Source organism: Aulostomus chinensis, chromosome 10 (genome assembly GCF_037954235.1).
Source record: "Aulostomus chinensis isolate RoL2024-O1b breed Wild chromosome 10, RoL_Achi_v1.0, whole genome shotgun sequence".
In the NCBI taxonomy this organism is placed as follows: Eukaryota; Metazoa; Chordata; class Actinopteri; order Syngnathiformes; family Aulostomidae; genus Aulostomus; species Aulostomus chinensis.
The window spans coordinates 2,478,883-2,501,680 of record NC_141329.1 but is presented as its reverse complement, the minus strand read 5'-3'; the positions used below and the strand labels follow the sequence as shown (position 1 = coordinate 2,501,680).

The 22,798-nt window shown below is 49.6% G+C and overlaps 1 protein-coding gene across 1 annotated transcript; it reads left to right on the top strand.

The window, feature by feature from the left end:
- The first annotated feature begins 97 nt into the window (after window positions 1–97).
- On the top strand, window positions 98–22,414 carry atm (ATM serine/threonine kinase). The gene is made up of 63 exons (XM_086215537.1): window positions 98–255; window positions 449–550; window positions 1,600–1,718; window positions 2,344–2,489; window positions 2,598–2,762; window positions 2,900–3,062; window positions 3,172–3,410; window positions 3,919–4,088; window positions 4,191–4,372; window positions 4,494–4,865; window positions 4,969–5,172; window positions 5,288–5,389; window positions 5,478–5,712; window positions 5,960–6,091; window positions 6,212–6,334; window positions 6,413–6,496; window positions 6,592–6,778; window positions 7,036–7,229; window positions 7,297–7,376; window positions 7,485–7,640; window positions 7,769–7,844; window positions 8,084–8,226; window positions 8,434–8,551; window positions 8,642–8,812; window positions 9,326–9,501; window positions 9,673–9,916; window positions 10,063–10,169; window positions 10,469–10,595; window positions 10,696–10,895; window positions 10,983–11,157; window positions 11,256–11,414; window positions 11,603–11,735; window positions 11,811–11,906; window positions 11,990–12,161; window positions 12,240–12,381; window positions 12,502–12,681; window positions 12,978–13,155; window positions 13,290–13,395; window positions 13,478–13,627; window positions 13,797–13,905; window positions 14,338–14,426; window positions 14,513–14,615; window positions 14,708–14,856; window positions 14,941–15,045; window positions 15,118–15,237; window positions 15,310–15,544; window positions 15,615–15,785; window positions 15,871–15,990; window positions 16,243–16,463; window positions 16,653–16,860; window positions 16,951–17,076; window positions 17,172–17,312; window positions 17,619–17,757; window positions 17,867–17,949; window positions 18,065–18,205; window positions 19,453–19,569; window positions 19,660–19,809; window positions 19,888–20,053; window positions 20,399–20,485; window positions 20,612–20,726; window positions 21,034–21,097; window positions 21,465–21,607; window positions 21,686–22,414. The coding sequence occupies exons 2-63, from the start codon at window positions 479–481 to the stop codon at window positions 21,864–21,866; spliced, it is 9,261 nt and encodes a 3,086-aa protein (XP_086071663.1). The 5' UTR covers window positions 98–255; window positions 449–478; the 3' UTR covers window positions 21,867–22,414.
- Window positions 22,415–22,798: the final 384 nt, after the last annotated feature.

Sequence of the window (22,798 nt, the reverse complement as noted above, 5' to 3'; positions counted from 1 at the left end):
TTTGGTTCCTCAATGCAAAGAAATTTAAAAAAAAAAATCACGAAGTCAGGAAGTGACGTGTCTCCTCTTCTGGTGCTGCTGGGGCGGGAAGTTCCTGCGTTGTTTGCGTGTGCGTGCGAGTCCATGTTAATGCACGTCGAGATGGCAAAGTTTTCTGCGGCCCCTCGTTGCGGTCCAGCCCGGTAGCCTCCCCCTCCCCCCAGCCATCAGCTCTGCCCCCCGTGTGAGACGGACCTCTAAGCGCAGACAGACCGGGTGAGCGTGTGTCCTACAAGCCTCACGTCTCTAGATGTATGCGGTATTAGTGGTACTGCATAGTATTTAGCGAGTTCAGTTGTGATTTCATGTAGTAATAATATCAGATTAACAATGGTGCCCTGCAGTGTGACATGTGACATGATTGTGACCAATAACAGCAAGCTCTGGTGTAAACATGCTCACCTGGCAGGTCGACTCATCCTCCGGGTCCTGGGACATCATGAGTCTGGCTCTTCATGACCTCCTGGTCTGCTGCCGGGGGCTGGAGAATGACAAGACTACGGAGAGGAAGGTACTGAAACCACCAGGTCTCCTGTCGCCGAGTTAAACTAATGAGTTTATGGTTAAAGTGTCTCTAACACACACACATCCATCCATCCATCCATCCATCCACCCACCCACGTTATACCTCTTATCTTGCTGAGGGTGTGGTGGTGGGGGTGGAGCCTATCCCAGCAGCCTTCCCCCTGGACAGGTCACCAGTCCATGGCAGGGCCAACACATAGAGACAGACAACCATTGGCTCTCCCAGCCACGCCTACGGTCAATTTAGAGTCTGGATTAACCTGGTCCCCTCTTGATGTCTTTGGACTGTGGAGGAAGCTGGAGTACCAGAGAGAACCCAGCAGGAACAGGGAGAACATGGAGACTCACCCAGAAAGACCCCGTGCTGCAGCCGGGGCTCCACCCACAACCTTCTTGCTGGGGGCCACAGTGAGGACCACTGCTCCACTGTGCCGCCCCCTCTCTGACTCATGATGCTATGAATTCGTAGTGGCACCGATCAGTAAAGCAATAAGGCCACCCAAATGTTTTGCATTAGAAAATAAATGGATTTTTTTTCAACGGATATGCCTGCAATGTGGTTTGAGGTACTCAAGGAAATGTGACTTTCTCACATCATTAATCTCATTTTCATTGAAAAGTCTGTGCAGGTTGTGAATTTTATTCAAGACGTTTCTTTACATCCGGAGGAAACACAGAGATGCAGGATGACGTGTTCAGTTTAAAGCAGCATGCAGACTCTCTAGCAGGCTGCAGCTTCCTGCTGTATGAATATCAACGGTCGGCCATATTGCAGCCTTCTTGAATTCATTCATGTAAATGGTACGGCCACAATATTGGTGTAGTTCAACAGCACCGCAAAGTAAAGGCCTCAGAATGAGCGTTGAAATCATCCCAAACGGGCTACAATAAGAAGTGAACGCTGTAGTCCTCATGAGGAGATGATTCTGTGTCAAACTCAGTATGAAACCTGTCAGTGGTTTTGATGTTCTGGCTGATGGGTGTATATTTATATTTACAGTCTGCCATTTATTTGTCATCTCTTTGCGCCTGCAGAAGGAGGCTGAACGCTTCCGACGGCTGATGAAAAATCCCGACATCGTGCAGGAGTTGGATCGCACCTCAGGACAGAAAGCTAAAGGCTCCAAGCAGCTGACGTGGGACGCCGTTTTCAGGTAATCTGACAGATTTGAGGAAACGTGTAATTGTTTTGACTGATACTGCAGTTACAGAGTGATTTGTGGTATCATCGTTATTCTCACTTAGTTTAAAAGCCCCGTTACAGCGTCGATGGTGGGATCGTTGCAGGGATCTGTTTCAAATAAAGTTATTCTTTGTCTGTGGAGCACAATTTGACTGCCACAGTATTTAATTTAAAATGGAGTTCTGACACACACACTTTTTTCGGGAGCCGTATTGGGATTTTAATTAGGTTTCGATTCATTTCTGTGGCCCTGTGATTCCACGAAATGTGACTTTTAACGACATCGTAACGGTCGCGAATGTTAGAACCTGCCAACTCTCAGTTCCGAGTCAGTTCACTTCATTTTAAAAGTTTCCCAGTTTAAATGATAAAATCTGTTCAGCCTTTAAACCCTTCTGTTCTTCATCACTTTAAGTATTCTTTTCAATAAGTGATGATAATTTAATGCATGAAAATCTCATCCTGTAATTACAACTGTTTATACTTCCAGTTGTCATCGTGCTTTTGTGTTTGCAGAATTTGTCGAGAACCTTCTTAATTATGGTACATTTTGTACTTTTTTTTTTTCTTATTTCGTCTTATTTCACCTGTGTAAGGTTTCTGCAGCGCTACGTCCAGAAGGAGACAGAAAGCATGCAGTCCAGTAAATCCAACGTGACCACGACCACGCTGGCGGCGCGGCAGAAGAAGATGGCTGAAGTCTGCAGTTTGATCAAATACTTCATCCGCTGCGCAAACAAACGTAAGGGCGGTGTGTGGTGATGTAGCGCGTTCGTCAGGGCAGCGAACTGTCTGAGCGGCGTGTTTCCGTGTGTTCTGCGGATCTAAGTAGCGGCGCTCATCTCTGCAGGCGGACCTCGGCTGAAGTGCGGCGAGCTGCTCAAACACGTGCTGGAGGTTCTGCAGAGTTCTTACAGCTGTTCAGCCTACGGTGAAGACTACACCAGCCTCCTCTTGAAGGACGTCCTCTCTGTCCGCAAGTACTGGTGTGACATCACTCCGCAGCAGTGGCACAGTCAGTGGACTATTCCCAGTATATTTAGACAATGATGTACTTATGGCTTGTGATGCAATATAGCGGTGCAGATGATGAATGAACGTAGTGCAGCAGGGAGAATGGTCTCGCTTGGTCACCGTCTGTGTCTCTGCCAGGTATCTTGGACTTGTACTGCAGCTTGTTCAACTCCTCCAAGTCCATCAACCGGGTTCTGGTGAGCAGGGTCATCCACACGCTGGTGCAGGGCTGCTGCACGCAGACCGACGGGCACCACAGCACGCTCTTCAGCTTCTTCTCCAAAGCTTTGCTTAACACCAGGTGAAGACGTCTACTGGCCTCATGTAGCCTCCCAAAATTATTCTGGGATGTGAACATGTCTCCCAGTCTGCTGTTTTTACGAGAAGTATTCACGTTATTGTTTTGGCAGGCAGGAGAAACACTTGAGCGTTTTGGAGCATCTCCTGTCGGCTCTCAACATCTTCCTGAGATCGGCGGCGATGAATTGTCGGATGAGGGTGTGTCGTCTAGGAGAGGACCTGCTGCCCACCGTGCTGTACGTCTGGGCTGACATGAGGCCCAGCAGTGCACTCAAAGAGGAGATAGTGGAGTTCTTCAGCCTGCAGATTTGTGTCCACCACCCTGAAGGAGCCAAGAACCCGGACACAGGTCACTGCAGTCAGGGTTCTTTAACCTTAGTGTTGTTTTCAGGGCTAGACTGTTGTTGGGCTCACAGGGCCGACGCTGAAGGCTCCGATCTGCGGGTTCCACCATTTCTATCTCAGCCATCATGAAGTCTGTGTCAATGAGTACGACGTTTATTTCCAGGTTGCTGTTTTAAAGAACATTCGATAGTTAAAAGTACTGTCCTGAACATTTGGTTCCCAGTTCACCTGCCGTATCCCAGTTCGTGCTGCAAGTTAGCTTGGTTACCAAGAAAAGTTCTCAGAAATTACTGACCATTTTGATTGAAATCTAAATTTCCAACATTTAAAAAAAGTCAACATACAAAAAAACTGAACTGAACAAATTGACTGTAGTAAATAATCCAACCCCGCATTCACGTGACGGAAAGAGGAGCTGGTGATAAGATCATGTGACTTCTCATCATGAAGTGTGTATTTCTCAGTTCAAAAATAAAGTGAACTCCCAGAACAAACGCCGTCTTATTTTGTAGGAGCTCACGCCGATGACTGGAGCCGGTGGCGAGGTCAGCTGTACAACCTGCATGATGCTTTAGTGAGAGAGATCAGCCACATCGGCAGCAGAGGGAAGTACGTCACCGGTACGAGACACATTGCCGTCAAAGACAGTATCATCAGGCTCACAGCGGACATCTGTCGCCAGGTAACGAGGTCACATCCACCGGGTCGCCACGGCAATCTGATCGATCTTAGGATGTCACAGTCCTAACGAGTTTGTTGCCTTCGTGTTTGTTACCTGTTCCAGCTGTTCAGCGATGATGACAGTAACAGGCAGGTGGTGGAGGTGACGCAGGCCCACCTCAGAGCCGCCCAGATGGGCAGCCCCTCCCATGGAGCACCCAGCAAGCGGCGGCGCATCGAACTGGGGTGGGACGTCCTCTGGGACCACCTGCAGCCTCAGCACAGCGACTTTGATATCATACCATGGTATGACAAACCAGACACACTGAAGTATAGATACTCTGAGGGTAAATAACAAGGTATTGATTGTGTACGGTTACCTTGTGTCGAGGATCACATGAACCAATCTTTCGTTTCTTCCTCTCAGGCTGCAGATCACTGCAGTTCTCACATCCAAGTACCCGACCATGATTCCGGCCCAGGAACTGATCCCGCTGCTGACGGTGTTGTACCAGATCCTAGCCGAGCAGCGGCGAGGAGAGAGGGGTCCATATGTGCTGTGCTGTCTGAGGGAGGTGGCCCGATGCCAGGCCCACTTCCCAGACAGGGTCCAGGTCCACAAGGCTGAGTTGGACAGACTGTGGGTCCGAGTGTGGGCTCTGGCCCTGCGAGGAGTCAGCTCACCCCAGACAGAAGCACTCAGCCTGGACCTGCTGGCCTCCATCATCCGTGGAGGACTCATCAGTATGGACAGAGAGTTCTGGAAGCTCTTCTCTGGATCAGCGTGTAAACCGACCCAGTGGGTCTCCGTGGTTTCTCTTCCTGTAACATTAAAATATGTCTTTCTGTTAAACATGTATCTGAATTTATGTCTGGACTTTCTTTTCTTGCTCTACGCTCAGGAATGCGGCGCTCTGTCTAGCCCGGGCCCTACTGAAGTGTCCGGTCCCAAAGAGTCTCCCCTCAGGCTCAAGCTGGAACCAAACGGGGGTCACAGAGGGATCCGGGTCACCTACCCTGAAGGAGACGCTAATCGGCTGGCTGTTGATGACAGATCAGAGCGAGGAGATGGAGGACAGCTCCAGGCCTCATCCCATCATCTGCAGGTTGACGCATGTTGCTGACTGATCTGTCCAGAACTGTTGTTCTGCTGCAACGTGGATTTAATTTTCTTCACTTTTTAAACTTTTCTTGCTCTGTTCTGTCAATTCTTCTGTGCAGGGATTTTCCTCGTGACCTGATAGCCAACATACTGGTCTCCCTGACCCTGAAAGACTCCAGAGCTGGTCTGAAGTTTCTGCTGGGTGCTGACAGCGTTGAGAGGTGAGGGAGCAGATCCTGGTCTGTTGTTTCAACTGTGTCATCCATGTCATCTTGAATAAAAATAAATCCCGTTTTCAATTTCTTGAAGTGCCTTTTTTCAAGAATCAGTGTCGCTCAGTGCCAAAGACAACCTGGAAGAGATCGAGAGACTCTACTTGCAGTTCAGCTTCAACACACAGCCGTCAGAGGAGAGAGGGTCTGAGGAGACGGGGAAGAGGACGCCAGCTGTTGGACAGTTTGCTGCTGTCCCCGACCTCAGGAGCAATCTAGAGCAGTTGCTTCTCTGCGTGGCTGACAACCTGCTGAACTGCTTCGCTCCTGACGTGAGTGGAAGTTGAGACTCGTGTGACCCCACGTTGCGATTTCCTGCGAACGTGACGTTGTAGCAATGCGATTGGATCGTTGATCATTAGATCGATGTTTCGCCCCACCCCTCGCCAACACCAAGGGTGGGATTATTGGTACAGTGTCATAAAGACAACATCCGCTATTTTGCTGTATTGATGTTCTCGCACAGGCCAGGTTCCTGGGTGGTCATCAAGGGATCTCTATTCTGTTTCCGCTCCACAGTGTCAATCCACCCCTCCAGAGTGTCTGGTGCGCTGCTTCAGTCTGCTGACTGGTGTTCTAGCAGCTTACGTGTCCACTGGGTTTCTAACTGAGGACGAGGCCTGCCGTTCGCCACTCTTCACGAAAGCCAAGGTACGGTGTCACCAGCGCACACTGAGCCAGCAGTCACAGCTGGTGTGTTCACATCTGGTTCTCTGTCTTTAAATGCGCCTGGTATTAAATGTAAAGATTTCAAATGTGGTGCTGTGACAGGCCCTGGCTCAGGAGCTCAGCGGCTTTGTTTCTAGCGTGAAAGTGAAGATGACCGAAGAAGTAACCATGACGACACTGAGGTCCGTCATGAAGCAGTGCGCGCTCTCAGCCGCTGGAAACAAGGTGAAACACTCAATGTTGTCATCTGCACCCAGTAGGAAGAGTCCAGCATTTGCTCCTCTAACCTTCACCCTCATGCAGGGCTGCGGCGTCTCTGCTCGTCTCTTCATCATGACTCTACCCGCCAGTCTCTTCAGTGAACTGGCTGAGATCTGCAAACTCTTGGTGAGTGACAGCCGCTGGTTTACACGGCGTTTACGCGGCAGGTTGATCAAGTACTTCATCTGACACTTGTCTGACTCGTGTCTGCATCTCTTCAGCTCAGCAGCGCTTCCAAGAGAGGTGTTGTTGAGGATGAAGATGATCATAGGGAAGACGAGTGGGAAACGAGCAGAAATCCACCAGGTGACGACATCGATCTGTTTGATGATGGCGAGGAGGCTCATGGCAGCAACAATGGGACCCACAGACAGCAGGGAGACAACGCTGAAGGTTTCGGCGGGCCTGGTGAGGAAGGACGAAGCACGATATGAAGCATATGCGGTCTGTCCGTCCCGTTCAGTCAGTAAAGACAAAACAGAAAGACTTCGGGGAAATGTTTCAAAATTGGGAACTGAATTTTTGTTGAAGTTTGTCAAGATGAAAAGAGCTGAGGAGTTACAATGAATATTGACAAGAAAAATGAAAGAAAAAAAGAGGATCAGAATGAAACTTGGTGACCTGATGCATTGACAGTGAAACCATGAACCCGTGTCCCTCTGCAGGTGCAAAAAGCCTGTTAGCCAGCGATCACCTGGCCCACCGGGACCTGGCTCTCCTCGCCATCTTGGAGTTCCTGTGTGAGTGCGGCTCCGTGCAGCCCATCCACGGACAACTTTTCAAACCGCAGGAAGTGCGACGCAGGCTCTTGCTGCTGGTGGATCAGATTGATTCCAGTAAAGCGCTGCCCCTCAACATGGTGGGTTACAGCTGGGGCTCTGGTGGGGGGCCAACGACGCTCTGCTGATCACCTCTTTCTCCTGCAGTATCTGGTCCTGCTGAAGAAGCTTCCTGCCGAGGACTCGCTCAGTCCAGAGGAGTTTGACACGCTGCTTCGTCCTCTGGCGTAGGGAGATCGCTCTGCCTCACTTATACGTTGGTCTTATGTTGTTAGTCATAAGACAAGTAAAATGGATGCATCTGTCTGTGTGTGTGTGTGTGTGTGTGTGTACAGGGGCCTGTGCTCTCTGCACCGTCAGGACCAAGAAATTTGTGCTGCTGTGCTGCTGGCCCTGCTGCCCTCCATCAGCAGCCTCGGGAGAACGCAGCACATGCCAGAGGAGATGAGACACGTGCAGGGATCCCTGCTGCAAGTGGTGTCTGGCTTCTGGTCAGTAGGGTCTTTGTTTTTACACCAAAAGTACACACACTGCTGGCTCGAAGCAAAGTCCTCTTAGACGAGTGAAGAAGGGAACTCCGTGCTGTCGTGACTAATCCAGCCACCCTACCGTGTTTCAGTTCCCTGAGCCAAACGGGTAGAAGTGTGGCGACTGTTCGAGCTGCTTTGGTGCGATGTCTGGTGGCCTTGCTGGAGGTAAGATCCTGGGTGACAGTTTGTCAAACTACAAGGGATCCAATTCATCACATTTGACTGCTGCGTAAAGTGTTGACTGGTGGCGTCTCGCTCCAAATTATCAGCTGCCTCCATTAATCTATCTGGCTATAGAACAGATGGATTACGTCTGTTTGATGCCGCTGAGGTGAACGCATGAGCACCGTCCCTCCCTGTGATGATGCAACACGTCTGTCCCCTCCCTGTCTCCTGGCTGCCAGGCTGACCCGTGCTGTGTGTGGGCCGTCCTGAGTCTCAGAGGGACTGACAGAGAGGAGGACACTCAGGTGTGCAACATCCTTCCAACTCACCTTGCAGATGCACATCACCAAGTCCGCATGCTGGTAGCCATGTCAGTGGAGAGGTTGGTGGTCCCACATCCTGCCTTCATATATCTGTTGAGAGAGCGTTTAGCCAAGAGCTAACATCTCTTCCAGTATTGTAACAGTACGAACACATAGTCAAGATAGACATTTATGGTAGATGTCTCAAGTTGCTCATAGGAAACTAAGACAGACATTTAATTTATTCTTTATGGAACCTTTCCCTGGTTCTTCTTCTTCGTCTCCAGGTTGTTTCTGGAGATGAGGCCGGAGCATCCTGACGGGAGGAAGATGCTGCCGCTGAAACACCAGCAGGCAGCTTTTGAGAATGTTTACCTGAAGGCTCAGGAGGGCATGAGGCCTCAGGTAAGATTGTTTCATGTTGCTGCGAATGAGAATGTTTCGTTTGTTGCCGTTACAAGTGGTACTCCTGTCTATCTTCATGAACCGATGCAGAGAGGCGGCTCCTCCGATGACGAGCAGGACGAGATATTCAACCGGAAGGCCACCCTGTTGAAGAGTCTGTCCGTGGTGATGTGTTGTAGTCCCGTCTGTGAAAAGCAGTCGCTGTTTGCTCTCTTCCAGTCCTACAAGGAGAACAACGTCGAGGAGCAGCTCATTAAAAAGGTGCACATTCATACAATGATCATCAGCGACAGCAGTCACCACCCACGAGGTCTCCGACACCTCCGGGACTCTTGGTTTACTCTTGGCTGTGTGTTACCATTGTCTGCCGCACTGCTGCCCTCTCCTGGTGGAAGTCCCTCTGCCTGACATCATCTGGAGGCAGTGGGATGAAGCCACATGAGCTCAACCCAGAGAGTTTCTCCAGGAAGTGATGATGACTCATTCCAACTCAGATTTCGTCGTTATTTAATTGTGATAAATGGCTCCAAATACTGCTGAAGAATCAACACGACAGTGAGATTTTATATAAAATCACCTCAAGCAATTGTTTTTGTAATAGAGTTAGGATTTGTTCAGCTTAAGTAGGTTCAACATGGTTGATTTCTGCCGGCCACATTTAAAGCTGAATGTAGTTTATATCCTGTAATACTGTCCTAATTTAACATTTAAGTGCTAGACATGGAAAGCATCCTGTAGTTTCCCTGTAGACAAACTGCGTTCTTTCTGTCCCAGATGTTGTGCAGTGTATCCAGAGCGCTGGGCTACCGGAGCGTGAAAACCTTTGTCAGCTGTCACCTGAACTACCTGGTGGCCGAGTGGCTCTCGCAGAGACAGTCGGACGACCGCTACACTCTGGGATCTTTCCCCTACACCCTCCTGGACCATGACACGGTCAAAGACTTCTATAGGTGAGGAAGTACACAAAGATTGACGTTGTTTCTTCAGAATTAAGGAATGCCAGAACAATTTCTCCAGTTCTAAAAATCAAGAAGAATTTCTTCTAGTTACTTAATTTCACGCATCACATTGTTATCTGTGCTAACAAATACTTGGCTTTAACCTTCTTTTCCATCTCGTAGCTCCTCCTACCAGGTGCTGATCCCCCACCTGGTCTTCCTGGATGACTTCGAGCAGGTGAAGTCCATCGGCAGGTATCTTGAGAAGGACTGGAAGGAGCTACTGGCTAACTGCTTCCCCAAGATCATGGTCAACATCCTGCCGTACTTTGCTTTACCCGGCCAGGACACGCAGGCTGCACAGCAGAGGGAGAAGGCCCACAGGGTCTACGACCTGCTCAAAGACGCTGACTGCCTGGGCAAACAGGTGAGGACGGGTTTGTTAGCCCACAACCAGTCCAGGTTAGAGGGCTAAATAGAATCCCAAGCTGTCACATATCAAGTAAGATATGATAATAGATTAAATTATGTATTATCTTGACTGTCCCACATGTTTTTCTCCGTGTTTGACAGCAAATTGACAGCCTGATCCACAGTAACCTGGCAGACATCGTGGTGGAGCTGCTGATGACCCTGTATGAAGGAGGAGGAGCTGAAAGTGACCTCAGACACTTCATAGGGTGACAATAATCACTTCCTTCATTGGTTCAGGTTGGGAATCACAGATTAACTCAGGATACTTTAGGAGGCTTTTTAATGTTTCATTTCTCCTAAATGTGCAGAACTGAAACTGACCAAAAGAACTGCAGCGCAAACTAAACTGTGGGTTTGCTGAGCTTTCGTAACCTGAATCATTTAATATATTGCAGTTTGGGTAGTTTATTCATGTTGGATCTTAACATCCCGGCTTCATTTTGGGAGTGATGTCATTTTATTTCTGGCCATCTTTGTTAAAGTCTGTTCTGACCCATTCCCTCAGAGAGCTGGACCCAGTACCCAACCCTCCATACTTCAGCTCTTATGTCATCAAAGCGACGCTGGACTACCTCAGCAAATGTCACAGTGCCAACCACAAGTCACCAGTGGCCATTCTGTCCAAAACTCCAGTGAGGTCTTTTTTGTACTGCGCACCAGTAAAACCATTCCTCTGGTTATTTATGTGTCCCTACTTCAGATGTTCTCATGCTTGTTCTCCTCTGTTGTCAGATTTCCATTCAGAGGATTCTGCTGGCGGTGTGTGAAAGGGCAGCAGAGACGACCAACAGTTACGAACGCCATCGCATCCTCCTGATGTATCACCTCTTTGTCAGCCTGCTGCTCAGAGAGGTGAAGGACGGTCTGGGAGGAGCCTGGGCCTTCGTCCTCAGAGACATCATCTACACACTCATCCACCATTTCAACAGCAGGTCGGTGCTATGCTGTAATCACGGTGTGGTGTCACACACACTGTACACACACTGACCTCGATGTAACGCCGTCTCTCTTGTCCCCAGGCCAGCGCCATGTGATGAGGTGTCAAACCGGAGTCTGTCTCTGTGCTGCGACCTGCTGACCTCTGTGTGTCAGGCTGCGCTGCACTTCTGTGACGACGCCCTAGACTGCCACCTGCAGGTCATCTCTGGAACTCTCACGGCTCAGGTGACCAGCCGGCCAGCCATCTCACAGCAGGTAATCCGTGAGGGTTTGCAGATGCAGTGCACTCCCACATTTCTGAGCCTGTCACAACCTCCTCACACTCTCATTTCCTCTTCTCTCGGACGTTCCAGGTGCTCAGTCTGTTGAAGTTTCTTGTGATAGAAAATCAACAGAAACTGAAGGGCGCCATCTGCAGGTTGGAGCCTTTTCCTGACCTCCCTGAATTCAGAGAGTTGCGCTCTGTTCAGCACATGCTCAAATACAACGCTGGGACATTCACACTGAGACAGGTGACAGATACAAACCATGCTGCATTGGTTGCTGGAAGGTCTTGAAACTGTTGTCCCACTCAAAATGGACGTGTGCCTGGACAGTGTGTGACTGAAACTCATCTGCTGCTGGAAGCATCCAGAGAGGAATCGTTAACAGTCCTGTATTTAGTGTGACTACTATCTTAAGTCCCCCTCCTCTACTGCAGGAGATATCCCACTTCCTGTCTGTGACATCCTGTGACTCCTTACCTCTGACCAGACTGGAGGGACTGAAGGAGCTGACCAGACAGCTGCATGACAACAAGGGACAGATCAGAGAGCTGCTCAGAGAGTGTCAGGGTACGAAGATGCGTGCAGAACAAAAATCTGTCAATTATTGTGTCTTGTAAATGTTTTCTGTCTGGTTCTCTTTAGCCGACCTGACTGACAGCGTCCTGGTGAAGCTGGTTCTCAACCTGCTGCAGCTCTGTAAGCTAGCAACTAACCACCCGGCGGGAGCAGACATCCTTGGTATGCTGTTCACGGTTTCCTGGAGCCAATATTTTTAATTTTATGATTATTCTACAAGTGCAAACACACGTCCTTTCATGCAGAGGCAGCAGGCAGCTGTCTGGGAGAGTTGGGTCCTGTGGACTTCTCCAGCATCGCTCTTATCCACGGCAGAGACCCCTTCTATGAGAGGGCCGTGTCTCTCTTCACCTCCACTGAGTCACAGTGTCTCTACATCGTCCTCAACTGCATGAACGAGGCGCTCACTCAGCAGCGGTGAGGTGGATCCTGAAGCCCACTGACGGAGGAGGAGGAGCTGCTGATAATTGCTGTCTTCTGTGGGGTTTCTGCCAGGATTGCGGTGAGGCAGGCGGCGGCTGAGTGCGTGAAGAACATCCTCGCCACTCAGTCTGGAGTCGACTTCTGGGATCAACACCAAGACAACAGAGACCCCATGCTGGCTTACCTCAACCCCTTCAGAAAGGCCAAGAAGAAGGTGGGTTTGTGTCTACGGGCTGCGTTTATCAGGACTGCACTCATTTACACCGGACAATGCTCTAGCATGTCTCGAGAAAATGCTGTTTACATGCCAGCATCTTTCATTTCCCCTGAACAGATGGTGGCTGCTGTGAGTGCTGAGGAGAGTTCCCCAGCCAGGGACAGGCTGCAGAGCCAAGAGTTCTGGATTCCTCAGGCGGGGGGTCACAGGGCGTGGCTGAAGGCTCTTTGCACCGCCCTGCTGGACAGCGGAGGAGTCAAGAGTGAGGCGCTGCTGCTTTCTCGGCCGCTGTGTCTGGTGAGCAGATCGGCGTTACCGTAGTAACGCTCTGACGGGGCTTAAATCACCTTCATCCTGTGTTCCTGTGGGATAATAAGATACTGCAAAATAACACAAGAGTGACCAGAGAGGAATGTTTCCTCTGTCCGGTCTTGATTTAGCTACAAACCTTTACTGGTATGCAATCTAGTGTTGCTCAACAGTAATAGATTACTCTTAGGCAGTAATGAAGTAATACAAAACATTTCTAACCAAATTACAGTAATATTAGAGTTCATGAGTCCAGTTACATGTTACCACCCGACTACCTGCAGGTGAGGGTGGAGTGCTGTCAGACCTTGCTGCCTCTCATCATCCACGCCGTCCTGCGGGACGACGCCGACGGATCCTGGAGAGAGTTGCTCTCCTCCCGCATCCAGGACTTCTTCAGTTTTTGCTCTAGAAGTGCTCAAGCCTCAAGCCGCTCGGCCACGCCGCTCAACTCCGACTCTGGTCACCATCTCGATGATTTAATTTGATTATTTCCCATCCTCTTCAAATCTTTACAGTCTGAGTTGTACTGGTATCAGTTGTAATTTCTCGATCCAGTCTGTTTCCTTGTGATGAGCGTTTATTCTTCCTCACAGAGTCAGAGGCTGCCAGCCAAGGCCTGTATGACAAGGCCTCTCTGCGCACCATGCTGGCAGTCATCGACTACCTGAGACACCAGCAGAGGCCGCTGTCGTCCGGCAGGTTCGTAGTTGGACCTCAGCAGTGTTTGCGTCTCGTCTTTGTGGCATTCGTAAACTGTTTATCTGTGTTTCGGGGATTCTAGCGGCACCGTGTGTGAGTCGAACTTCTGGTTAGAGCTGAACTACCTGGAGGTGGCCAAAGCTGCTCAGTCGTGTTCGGCTCACTTCACCGCTCTGCTCTACACAGAGATCTACGTGGATAAAATCAAAGCCAGCATGGAGGAGAGCCGCAGGTTTGCAGAGCTGTTCATTCATTCCTTGTTTTTCCGTAGCTTCGTTTCCATGAACCCCAGTGAAACAAACAAGCAGATGAAATGTTTCGACTCAGTTTCATCAGATTTATTTACATAGTTATTGCCTTGTTGTTGAGTGTTTTCTTGTTGTTGTGTCTCCACTCTGTAGAACCAAATCCAGAGCAACACGCAAGATCAATTTTGATGATAGCAGTCAGAACTTCACCATCTCCAACCTGACTGAGAGGAGTGTACAGGACACGAACATCAGTCTGCAGGTTAGCACATGGAGCTGCTCCTCTCATTCTGTCCATGTGTGAGCGGAGAGAAAACCCTCTTTACTTTTGATTCATCTCAATAGCGTGAACGCTGCGTCTTTCGAGAGTTTTTTGACGCCACAAAAGCCTCTGAGACTGCCTAGAATGTTGGTGTCAGCCAGAAGAACTCAGACAGAGAACTTTTAATCTCACCTCTCACCGGGAATCCCTCGCTAGCTTCTGGTACACGCTGCTTGTATGTGATTGTACATGATCGCACGTCAGAGCGAATAAGTTCAGGGACTTTTTAAACATTTGTGTGCCATTTAAATGGGGCTGAAGCTTTTAATTTGAAGCAGGATCGTTGCATGATGCTGCTTTAATATCAAAAATTATAAAACATCCTGGAATTTGTCACTCTTTAGTTTTGTTTCCACTCTCCTGCGTGTACAGGAGCTGCTGATCGAGGTGTATCGCAGCATCGGAGAGCCGGACAGTCTTTACGGCTGCGGGGGAGAGACGATGACCAGTCCGTTAACAAGGTAGATCATACTCTTCTACGTCAGTGCGTGTTGTTTCTCCTGAGGCGTCAGAGTCATAACCTAGATTCTGTTAAACTACTTTCTAGGATCCGAACTTATGAACACGAGGCGATGTGGGGGAAGGCTCTGACCTCGTATGACCTCCACACGAATCTGCCTGACGTCACGCGACAAGTGGGGATTGTGGAGGTGATTAAGTGGCAGCTGCACCTTTTGCAACACTCCTGTGGGACTACAAAGATGGCTCCTCTTACATGTCTTACACCTCAACGTTCTGTCAGGGCCTGCAGAACTTTGGTCTGAGCAGCATCCTTACCACCTACCTGAAAGGTCTGGAGAGCGAAGGGGTGGAGTGGGGGGAGGAGCTGCGAGAGCTCCGATTCCAAGCGGCCTGGAGGAACACTCAGTGGGACTGCGACCTCCCAGAGAGGTGAGGGGAAGGGCGGGGGACACTGAAAACAACCATGGTTCGTCAAATATTTGATGATGAGTTTGTGTTTTCTGTTTGCATCAGGAGTGAGAAATCCAAACCCGGCATCCATGAGTCTGTGTTCCACGCCCTGCAAGCGTTGAGAGACAAAGAGTTCTCCATGTTCGATGAGACTCTGAAACAGGCCAGGTAAAGTAGACTCCTAAAAACGAGTTAGACCTTCAGTGATGGAGTGTATCTATGAGCTATGTGTTTCCTCAGGGGTGCAGAAGTGGAGGAGCTGTGTAGAGGCAGTCTGGAGGCGGTCTCGTCTCTGTACCCGACCCTCCGGAACCTGCAGAGCGTCAGGGCGCTGGAGAGTGTCAAGCCACTCTTCTCCAGGTGATCCAACATCCATACAACAGACCTTTTTCCATTAATGCAGCTCCTCTCACCGCCATGTTTATGTATCAGACCCTTCTCAGACTTGGCTCTGAGGGACGTTTGCAGCCAGTGGCGGCAGCACTCCATGCTGCTCGCTGACAGCGACTTCTCGCTGGTGGAGCCCATCCTGGCTGTTCGCTCCGTTGCTCAGAACACCCTCATGTCCAGGGTGGGAGACCCCGACACCACACGGTACCTCCGCTCTGTTCTCACCGAGCACCTGATGGAGCTCTGCCGGCTGGCTCGAACCGCCGGGAACACGCAGGTAGCCTCGCAGCAGCAAGGTGGAGATGATAAGAGTGATCATGGCGTGATGGTTTATCCACTGTGTCCAGCTGGCTGAGCGGGCCGTGTTCCAGATGAAGCAGCATGCCGGTGGGGGATCCTGGGTATCATCACCTGTATCGTCATGGCAACTGGAGGAGGCCCAGGTGTTCTGGGCGAAGGGAGAGCAGGGTCTGGCTCTGGGCCTGCTGAGACAGATGATACACAAGCTGGAGGAAAAGGTGTGACAGCTAGACGTAGCATATCTGTGGCAATAAGACATCCATCCTCACGAAAGCAAAGGCAAATAACGTATCTGTGAACCAGGTGGACCTGAACCCTGCTCTGGTCCCAGTCTACACCGAGTGCCTCAGACTGTGTGGTAACTGGCTGGCTGAGACCTGCCTGGAAAGTCCTGGAGTCATCCTGGAGAAGTACCTGGAGAGGGTAAGAAGAAGCTGATAGTATTACAAGAAATTGGTTTCAGAACCAAACCTGAGGCTTTTTTGTTGGAGTCACTGAAGATGTCAGGGAAACGCTTCAATCTGATGACTGTCCTCCGTCAGCGGAACTCATTGAGGTCATAACGGACATGTTGGTTCTAGCTGGGGGAGCTGGTTGATGGTATCATCCTAAAGTCTAGCGGAATGGTTCAGATGTGCTCTGTCCTGGGATGTTTCTTCTGTGCACGTCTCTCAGGCGGTGGAGGTGATCGAGGAGGATTTCGGAGGAGTGCAGGACTGCAGGCTGCAGAGTCAGCGGACCGAGGCCTTCCTGTCGCTGGCCCGCTTCTCTGACGGCCAGTACCAGAGCATCGACAAATACATGAACTCGTCTGAGTTTGAGAACAAGCAGGCTCTGCTGGAGAAGGCGAAAGAAGAAGTGGGCCTGATGAAGGAGCGTAGAGTGACCTCCAACAGGTGCGTGCTACAAACGAGTGGATGAGATGTCGGTGATAACTGAACCTGCGCTGGTGTGAAAGACACCAAAACAGAATCTCGGTTCACTTCCAAGTGAACCATGCTGGGGTTCATTGTGGGTGTGAAAGCAACCTTTGTGTCTTCGGTGTCTCAAAGACCAGAGAAATCGTTACCTTGGTGTGAATTCAGGTACACGGTGAAGGTGCAGCGAGAGCTGGAGCTGGATGTGAAGGCCCTCTCCAACCTGCAGGCCGACAGGCAGCGCTTCCTGTGCAAGGCGGTGGAGAATTACATCCAGTGCCTGGAGCAAGGTGAGGAGCACGACACCTGGGTGTTCCGCCTGGCTTCGCTCTGGCTGGAAAATGCCGACGTCAAGGAGGTCAACGACATGATGAAGGTCAGTTAGCTGTTTTAACTTTCGCGGTCGAAGCTGAAGATGCTCTGAGTGTTAAGTCTTCACTCCTCTTTCACCGGCTGTGTGTTTCAGACGGGAGTGAAGAAGATCCCCTCCTATAAGTTTCTGCCTCTCATGTATCAGCTGGCGGCTCGCATGGGAACCAAGATAGCAACTTGCAGTGGCGAGGAGACGGGCTTCCACGACGTCCTCAGTGATGTAATACGCTTCAGATAGAGTCAATGAGTGAGAAGTGAAGCTGTTCCTGGATGTTTATGTTGGAAAACAAGCTGCTGCTGCTTCTCTCCTCACAGCTGATCTGCCGTTCGTCTCTCGAGCATCCTCATCACACGCTCTTCATCATCTTCGCCCTGGTGAACGCCAACAAAGACGAGAATTTTTGCAGGTCCCGTCTGTCGAAGGGTGCCCCACCGCAGCACTCGCCCTTTGACCTGGTAGATCTGAACCTTTGCTGACTTTATGTGCTGATCATAACACATACTCATGAAGTACAAATACACAAGAACATACGAGAGTGGAGCTTTGTGAACACAAAATCAAACATCACGTTTTTTCAGTAAAATTATGAAGATAAAAGTTGCTCAGGCTCATTAACAGTGAGATTTAAGGCTTTGGTTGAAAGGACCAGCTGTGGTGGGCCTGCAGCGCTTTTTTTCACAAGACTGAAAAACAAAATATGAAATCAGGCCACCAGGAAGTCATCATCCCTCGCCATCCTCACTTGTGTTTTCGTGGTGCAGGATCGCTCAGATGTGGCTCAGAGCATCATCAGCGTGATCAGGAAGAAGAGAGGCGAGATGATCCGAGGGATCGAGCGTCTGTGTGACGCCTACATCACTCTGGCCTACATGGACGTCAGCAGGCACAAGACTGAGAAGAGTGAGAAGCCCTGATGCAGCGTCACGGACGCCAGAATGAGGAACAAACGCTGTGCAGATGAGATTCTCTCAGTGTTCATGTCCTCTTTTGTGTGCTTGTTTCCCTGCAGAGGCCATTCCCATCCCTGCTGACCAGCCCATCATGCAGATGAAGGACCTGGACCAGGTCGTCATCCCCACCATGGAGGTCAAGGTGGACCACAAGCTTCTCAGTTTCTCCAGTGAAAAGAAAACAGCCCGTAGATGATTTCATCGTGAAAGAAAGATCTGCGTTGCTGTGACACAAGTTGTGTTGTATGTCTGATTAGGTTGATCCATCTGGTTGCTATGACAACCTGGTGACAATCAGATCCTTCATGCCCCAGTATCGCCTGGCTGGAGGAGTCAACCTGCCCAAGATTATCGACTGTGTCGGCTCTGACGGCAGGAGCAGGAGACAGCTGGTCAAGGTGTGTGTGTGTGTGTGTTTCTTCCAGTCTATCCCATGTGTCTTTGATCTGTAGAATAGGTGCAGTTGAGTTGATATTACTAGGTCCATTTGTTTCTCCTGTGTGTGTGCGTGTGTGTGTGTGTGTGTGTGTGTGTGTGTGTGTGTGTGAGAGAGAGAGTGTGTGTGTGTGTGTGTGTGTGTGTGCGTGTGTGTGTGTGTGTGCGTGTGTGTGTGAGAGAGAGAGAGTGTGTGTGTGTGTGTGTGTGTGTGTGAGAGAAAGAGAGTGTGTGTGTGTGTGTGTGTGAGAAAGAGTGTGTGTGTGTGTGTGTGAGAGAGAGAGTGTGTGTGTGTGTGTGTGTGTGAGTGTGTGTGAGAGAGAGTGTGTGTGTGTGTGTGAGTGCGCGTGCATTCTCCACTTGAGTCTTTCTTTGAAGCCTTTCTCACTTTTGACTGTGGCTTCATTCTTCTCCACTTCAGTTTGCTTCTTGTTGAATGATTAATCAGGTTTTTGTACAAAGTTTGTTGGATCACAAAGATGCTTTCACACATTTGTAGTTGGGACATTCTTTAAGGAACTGTGTGTGTGTGTGTGTGTGTGTGTGTGTGTGTGTGTGTGTGTGTGTGTGTGTGTGTGTGTGTGTGTGTGTGTGTGTGCCTGCATGCTTGTTTGTGTTTACTGGAACACTTAAAGGCTAATAATTTACTCTTAGACACTCACAGCAGAGTCACGGTGAAATAACTGCTCCCCCACTCTTTTTCTTCTTTGATTTATCTACAAGCTGTAATTTATCTATTTGTCGATCTCTATGTTTTAAAGTTACAGAGATATCAATGCACTTTTCAGGAAATGTGCCAGTTTAGTCATCCAGCTGCTGTGACGATCGCTACAACAACAGACACGTAAAATACATCAAAACAGGAGGAATACAGGAAAAGATGCTTCATAAGAAGACACACAATACTTTCAAATAAAGACAATACATGGAATAGGAAAAATAATACACCATTTATTTCTTCTTCATGGCCCCTGAAATGTGATTTTAGATTCATTTTTGATGATCAGTTTGTGTTGTCATCTCTGGGAGGGGGTGGCCGGCTGTTCCATGTAGTTTTTATATATTTTTATTTGTGGAATTACATCAAACTGTGGTTTATGTTTGTTGACTGTCACAGAAGAACTGTAAAATCTATAGAACAGCTTGGAAATGTTCCGCTGCCAGGTTCCTGCAGTAATTGTCCAATGACCTTTGCCCTCCATGTGATCAGGGTCAGGACGACTTGCGTCAGGACGCGGTGATGCAGCAGGTGTTCAGCATGTGCTCCATGCTGCTGCAGCGCAACACAGACACGCGCAAGAGGAAGCTCAACATCAGACGCTACAAGGTGACGCACATAAGAACCTGTTTGGTTTTTAAAGAGGAAAAAGAACTGGAGCCGTGAAGCCCTGATGTTGACGTGTGAGAGTCTCTCTAGGTGGTGCCTTTCTCGCAGCGGAGCGGCGTGCTGGAGTGGTGCTCCGGTACAGTTCCCATCGGAGAGTTCTTAGTGGATCCCAATAAAGGAGCCCACAAACGCTTCCGACCCGGAGACCCGGCACCTTTGGCCTGCCGCAAGAAGATGATGGTACAGCTCAGCACAGGTCATTAGGACAGCGAGTTTAAACCGACAAAAGCTTTACGTCCTCTGTCCGGTGTGTCGCAGGAGGCGCAGAGGCTGGCATTCGATGAGAAGCTTCAGGTCTACAGCGAGGTGTGCAGAAGCTTCCAGCCGGTCTTCCGGTATTTCTGCATGGAACGGTTCCTGGACCCGGCCATATGGATGGAGAAGAGACTGGCGTACACCCGCAGCGTGGCTACCTCCTCTATAGGTGAACACACACCTCATCACATCCGCCTTTGACACTTTGGACACTGACGGGTTTTATTTTGCGCCAGCGGGTTTTGGGTTGGACGCGGGGAGCTGTCCGCTGGTGTCAGGTTGGGTGAGGGGGTGTGTCCGGGGCACTACACCGGCGCCCGCTCTAGTCGGTCGGGACCAGGACCACAAAAAACATATAATAAAGAAAAAAAATGAACTTTTTTTTCCTGCAGTTTGCGTTAAAGCGTCCCCATGGAGGACACTTCAGAGAATAACTTCCTTTACTGCTGAAATCATCCTGAACTTGAATTTGATCTCAGTTGAACGACGGATCAACTCTGCTCTGTTGTCACAGTGGGCTACATCGTCGGCCTCGGGGACCGACACATCCACAACATCCTGATCGATGAGCAAACCGCTGAACTGGTGCACATCGATTTAGGTAAAATTCCTCTCATTACAGTCCCATCTGAGAACTTAAATCATGTTCGGCGTGGTTACGCGTCTCTATAAACGCATGCTGGGTTGAAGAGTGTAACGCTCCTCTGCTGGTCCGTGTCCTGCTCAGGGGTGGCTTTTGAGCAGGGGAAGATTCTGCCGACCCCTGAGACCGTCCCCTTCAGATTGTCCCGGGACATCGTGGACGGGATGGGCATCACGGGAGTGGAGGGCGTCTTCAGGAGGTCAGGAAGGAAAAGTCTCTACATTCTGAGTATCCTGAACGGTTGTTTCCCCTCAAGACGCCAGGTCTTCCTACGCAGCAGGGATGTTGAGAGTTTGAGCACGTTAGATGTTCAAGTCAAGAACATGTTTACTGGTTATGCAGGACTGAGGTTTCGTATTCAGTTTCGTTCCCGACAGTTCAGGTCCCTCACAAATATTGTTGATTGTTGTTGATTCAAAAAGAAAATGAACTTCCTGAAAAGAATGAGTATTCGTCTGGAACAACGATGCAAAGATGGATGGATTAAAACCTGTTTCTGTGGTCAGGTGCTGTGAGAAGACCATGGAGGTGATGAGGAGCTCTCAGGAAGCCCTCCTGACCATTGTGGAGGTACACACACACGCACACACACACACACACACACATACACACACGCACGCACACACACACTCAAGTTTTAGTCCTTCTTTAATCATCTGAATTGGTCAGTCTGACTAAATTTGACCAGTACTCAACTGAGCACACTCATCTGGCGTCCTGTTATTATGGGATGGTGTGAAGGTTTACACTTGTAGTCCAGACACATTTTCACCTCTGGTCATGTCATACGTCATCAAATTTATTACATATCAACCCAGAACTCATAAAGAATCACGAATATGCTGAAAGGATCGGTAATTATTCATTTTTTAATAAATAAGTTATTTTATCGTCTCATAAGTGGAGAATGTTTGAATTCCGGTTTGTGCTGGTCCAGGTTCTGCTCTACGACCCCTTGTTTGACTGGACCATGAACCCTCTGAAGGCCTTCTACCTGCAGCACGACGAGCAGCAGGAACTCAACGCCACACTCAGCTCCACCATGGGCGGAGACGACCTGGACAACCACCGTAAATCCAGGTGCTGCCGAGGAAGAGGAGGTGATGCTCGTGTCCTTAACCAGACTGTTTTTCTAAAAGCTGCTTGTGACTCTTGCAGTGATAGTCAGAGCTTCAACAAGGTGGCGGAGCGGGTGCTGCTGCGGCTGCAGGAGAAGCTGAAGGGGGTGGAGGAGGGGACGGTGCTCAGCGTGGGCGGGCAGGTAAACCTGCTCATCCAGCAGGCCATGGACCCCAAAAACCTCAGCAGACTCTTCCCAGGCTGGCAGGCCTGGGTGTAGCTCCGGCGCGCTGCAGCTGGGGGAACATCCGGAAGCACCTTCTTCATTTATTCCTCTGTTGCACGCGATGAATGAAGGAAACTCCGTATTCAACCAGTGAAGGCAGCTTCGCTATTTCCTGCCTTCTGTTGCACTAAAAACCAAAGACTAAAGCTGGTTTGGCGAAGGAATTGCAACCAAACTGTGAGGTCAGCGACACGCCGCACGCGGATGAGAGCGATCGACTGTGTCATCTGGCTTAGAGGACCAGATGTTGCTCAGCAAGATTTTAATTTTTCTTGCACTGTGTGACATCATGAGCTGGACTTGAACCGCAACTCGATGAAAGTGCACAGCACATAAAAATTAACCCCACTTGAAGTCGGTCACTCTTGTTGGCATCGCTTCTCGGTGTCGTCTTTTGTGCGCAGCAGCTTTAGAAGGTTTGGTTTTACTCTGTTTTACTGCTCTGTTTTACGACTCTGTTCCGTACAAAGATGAACGTATCATTGAACGAATAAAGCAACAACAACAAAAAACCTGCTGAATGGAATATCGGTGCGTTTCTGTCAACTGAGCTCGATGTGTTTGAGGAACTTTCCGGGGTGTTCTCACATCGCCACACCATCACGCCGAGACAAGTCAACAGGTCTTGTTTTGGAGACGTCAAACTGATGAGGGAGGAGGGGAGAGAGGAGGAGGAGGAGGAGGAGGAGGGAGGGGCCCGACACCCACTATTTGAGCTCAGGTGAAAGACGAGAGCTGCAGACGCAAGAGGAGACGCCAGAGGTTTGGTTTAGACCTTTTTAGAGAGCAAAACTGTTGCGAAGTGTATTTTCAGAGCTCGTCAGCTTCAGGATTTCCTCTCTGAACAGATGATTTTACCTGGGTGACGTTGAAATCACCCCGGGACGATTTTTATTTCTGCTTCTATTGAAGATATTTTTGGGCAA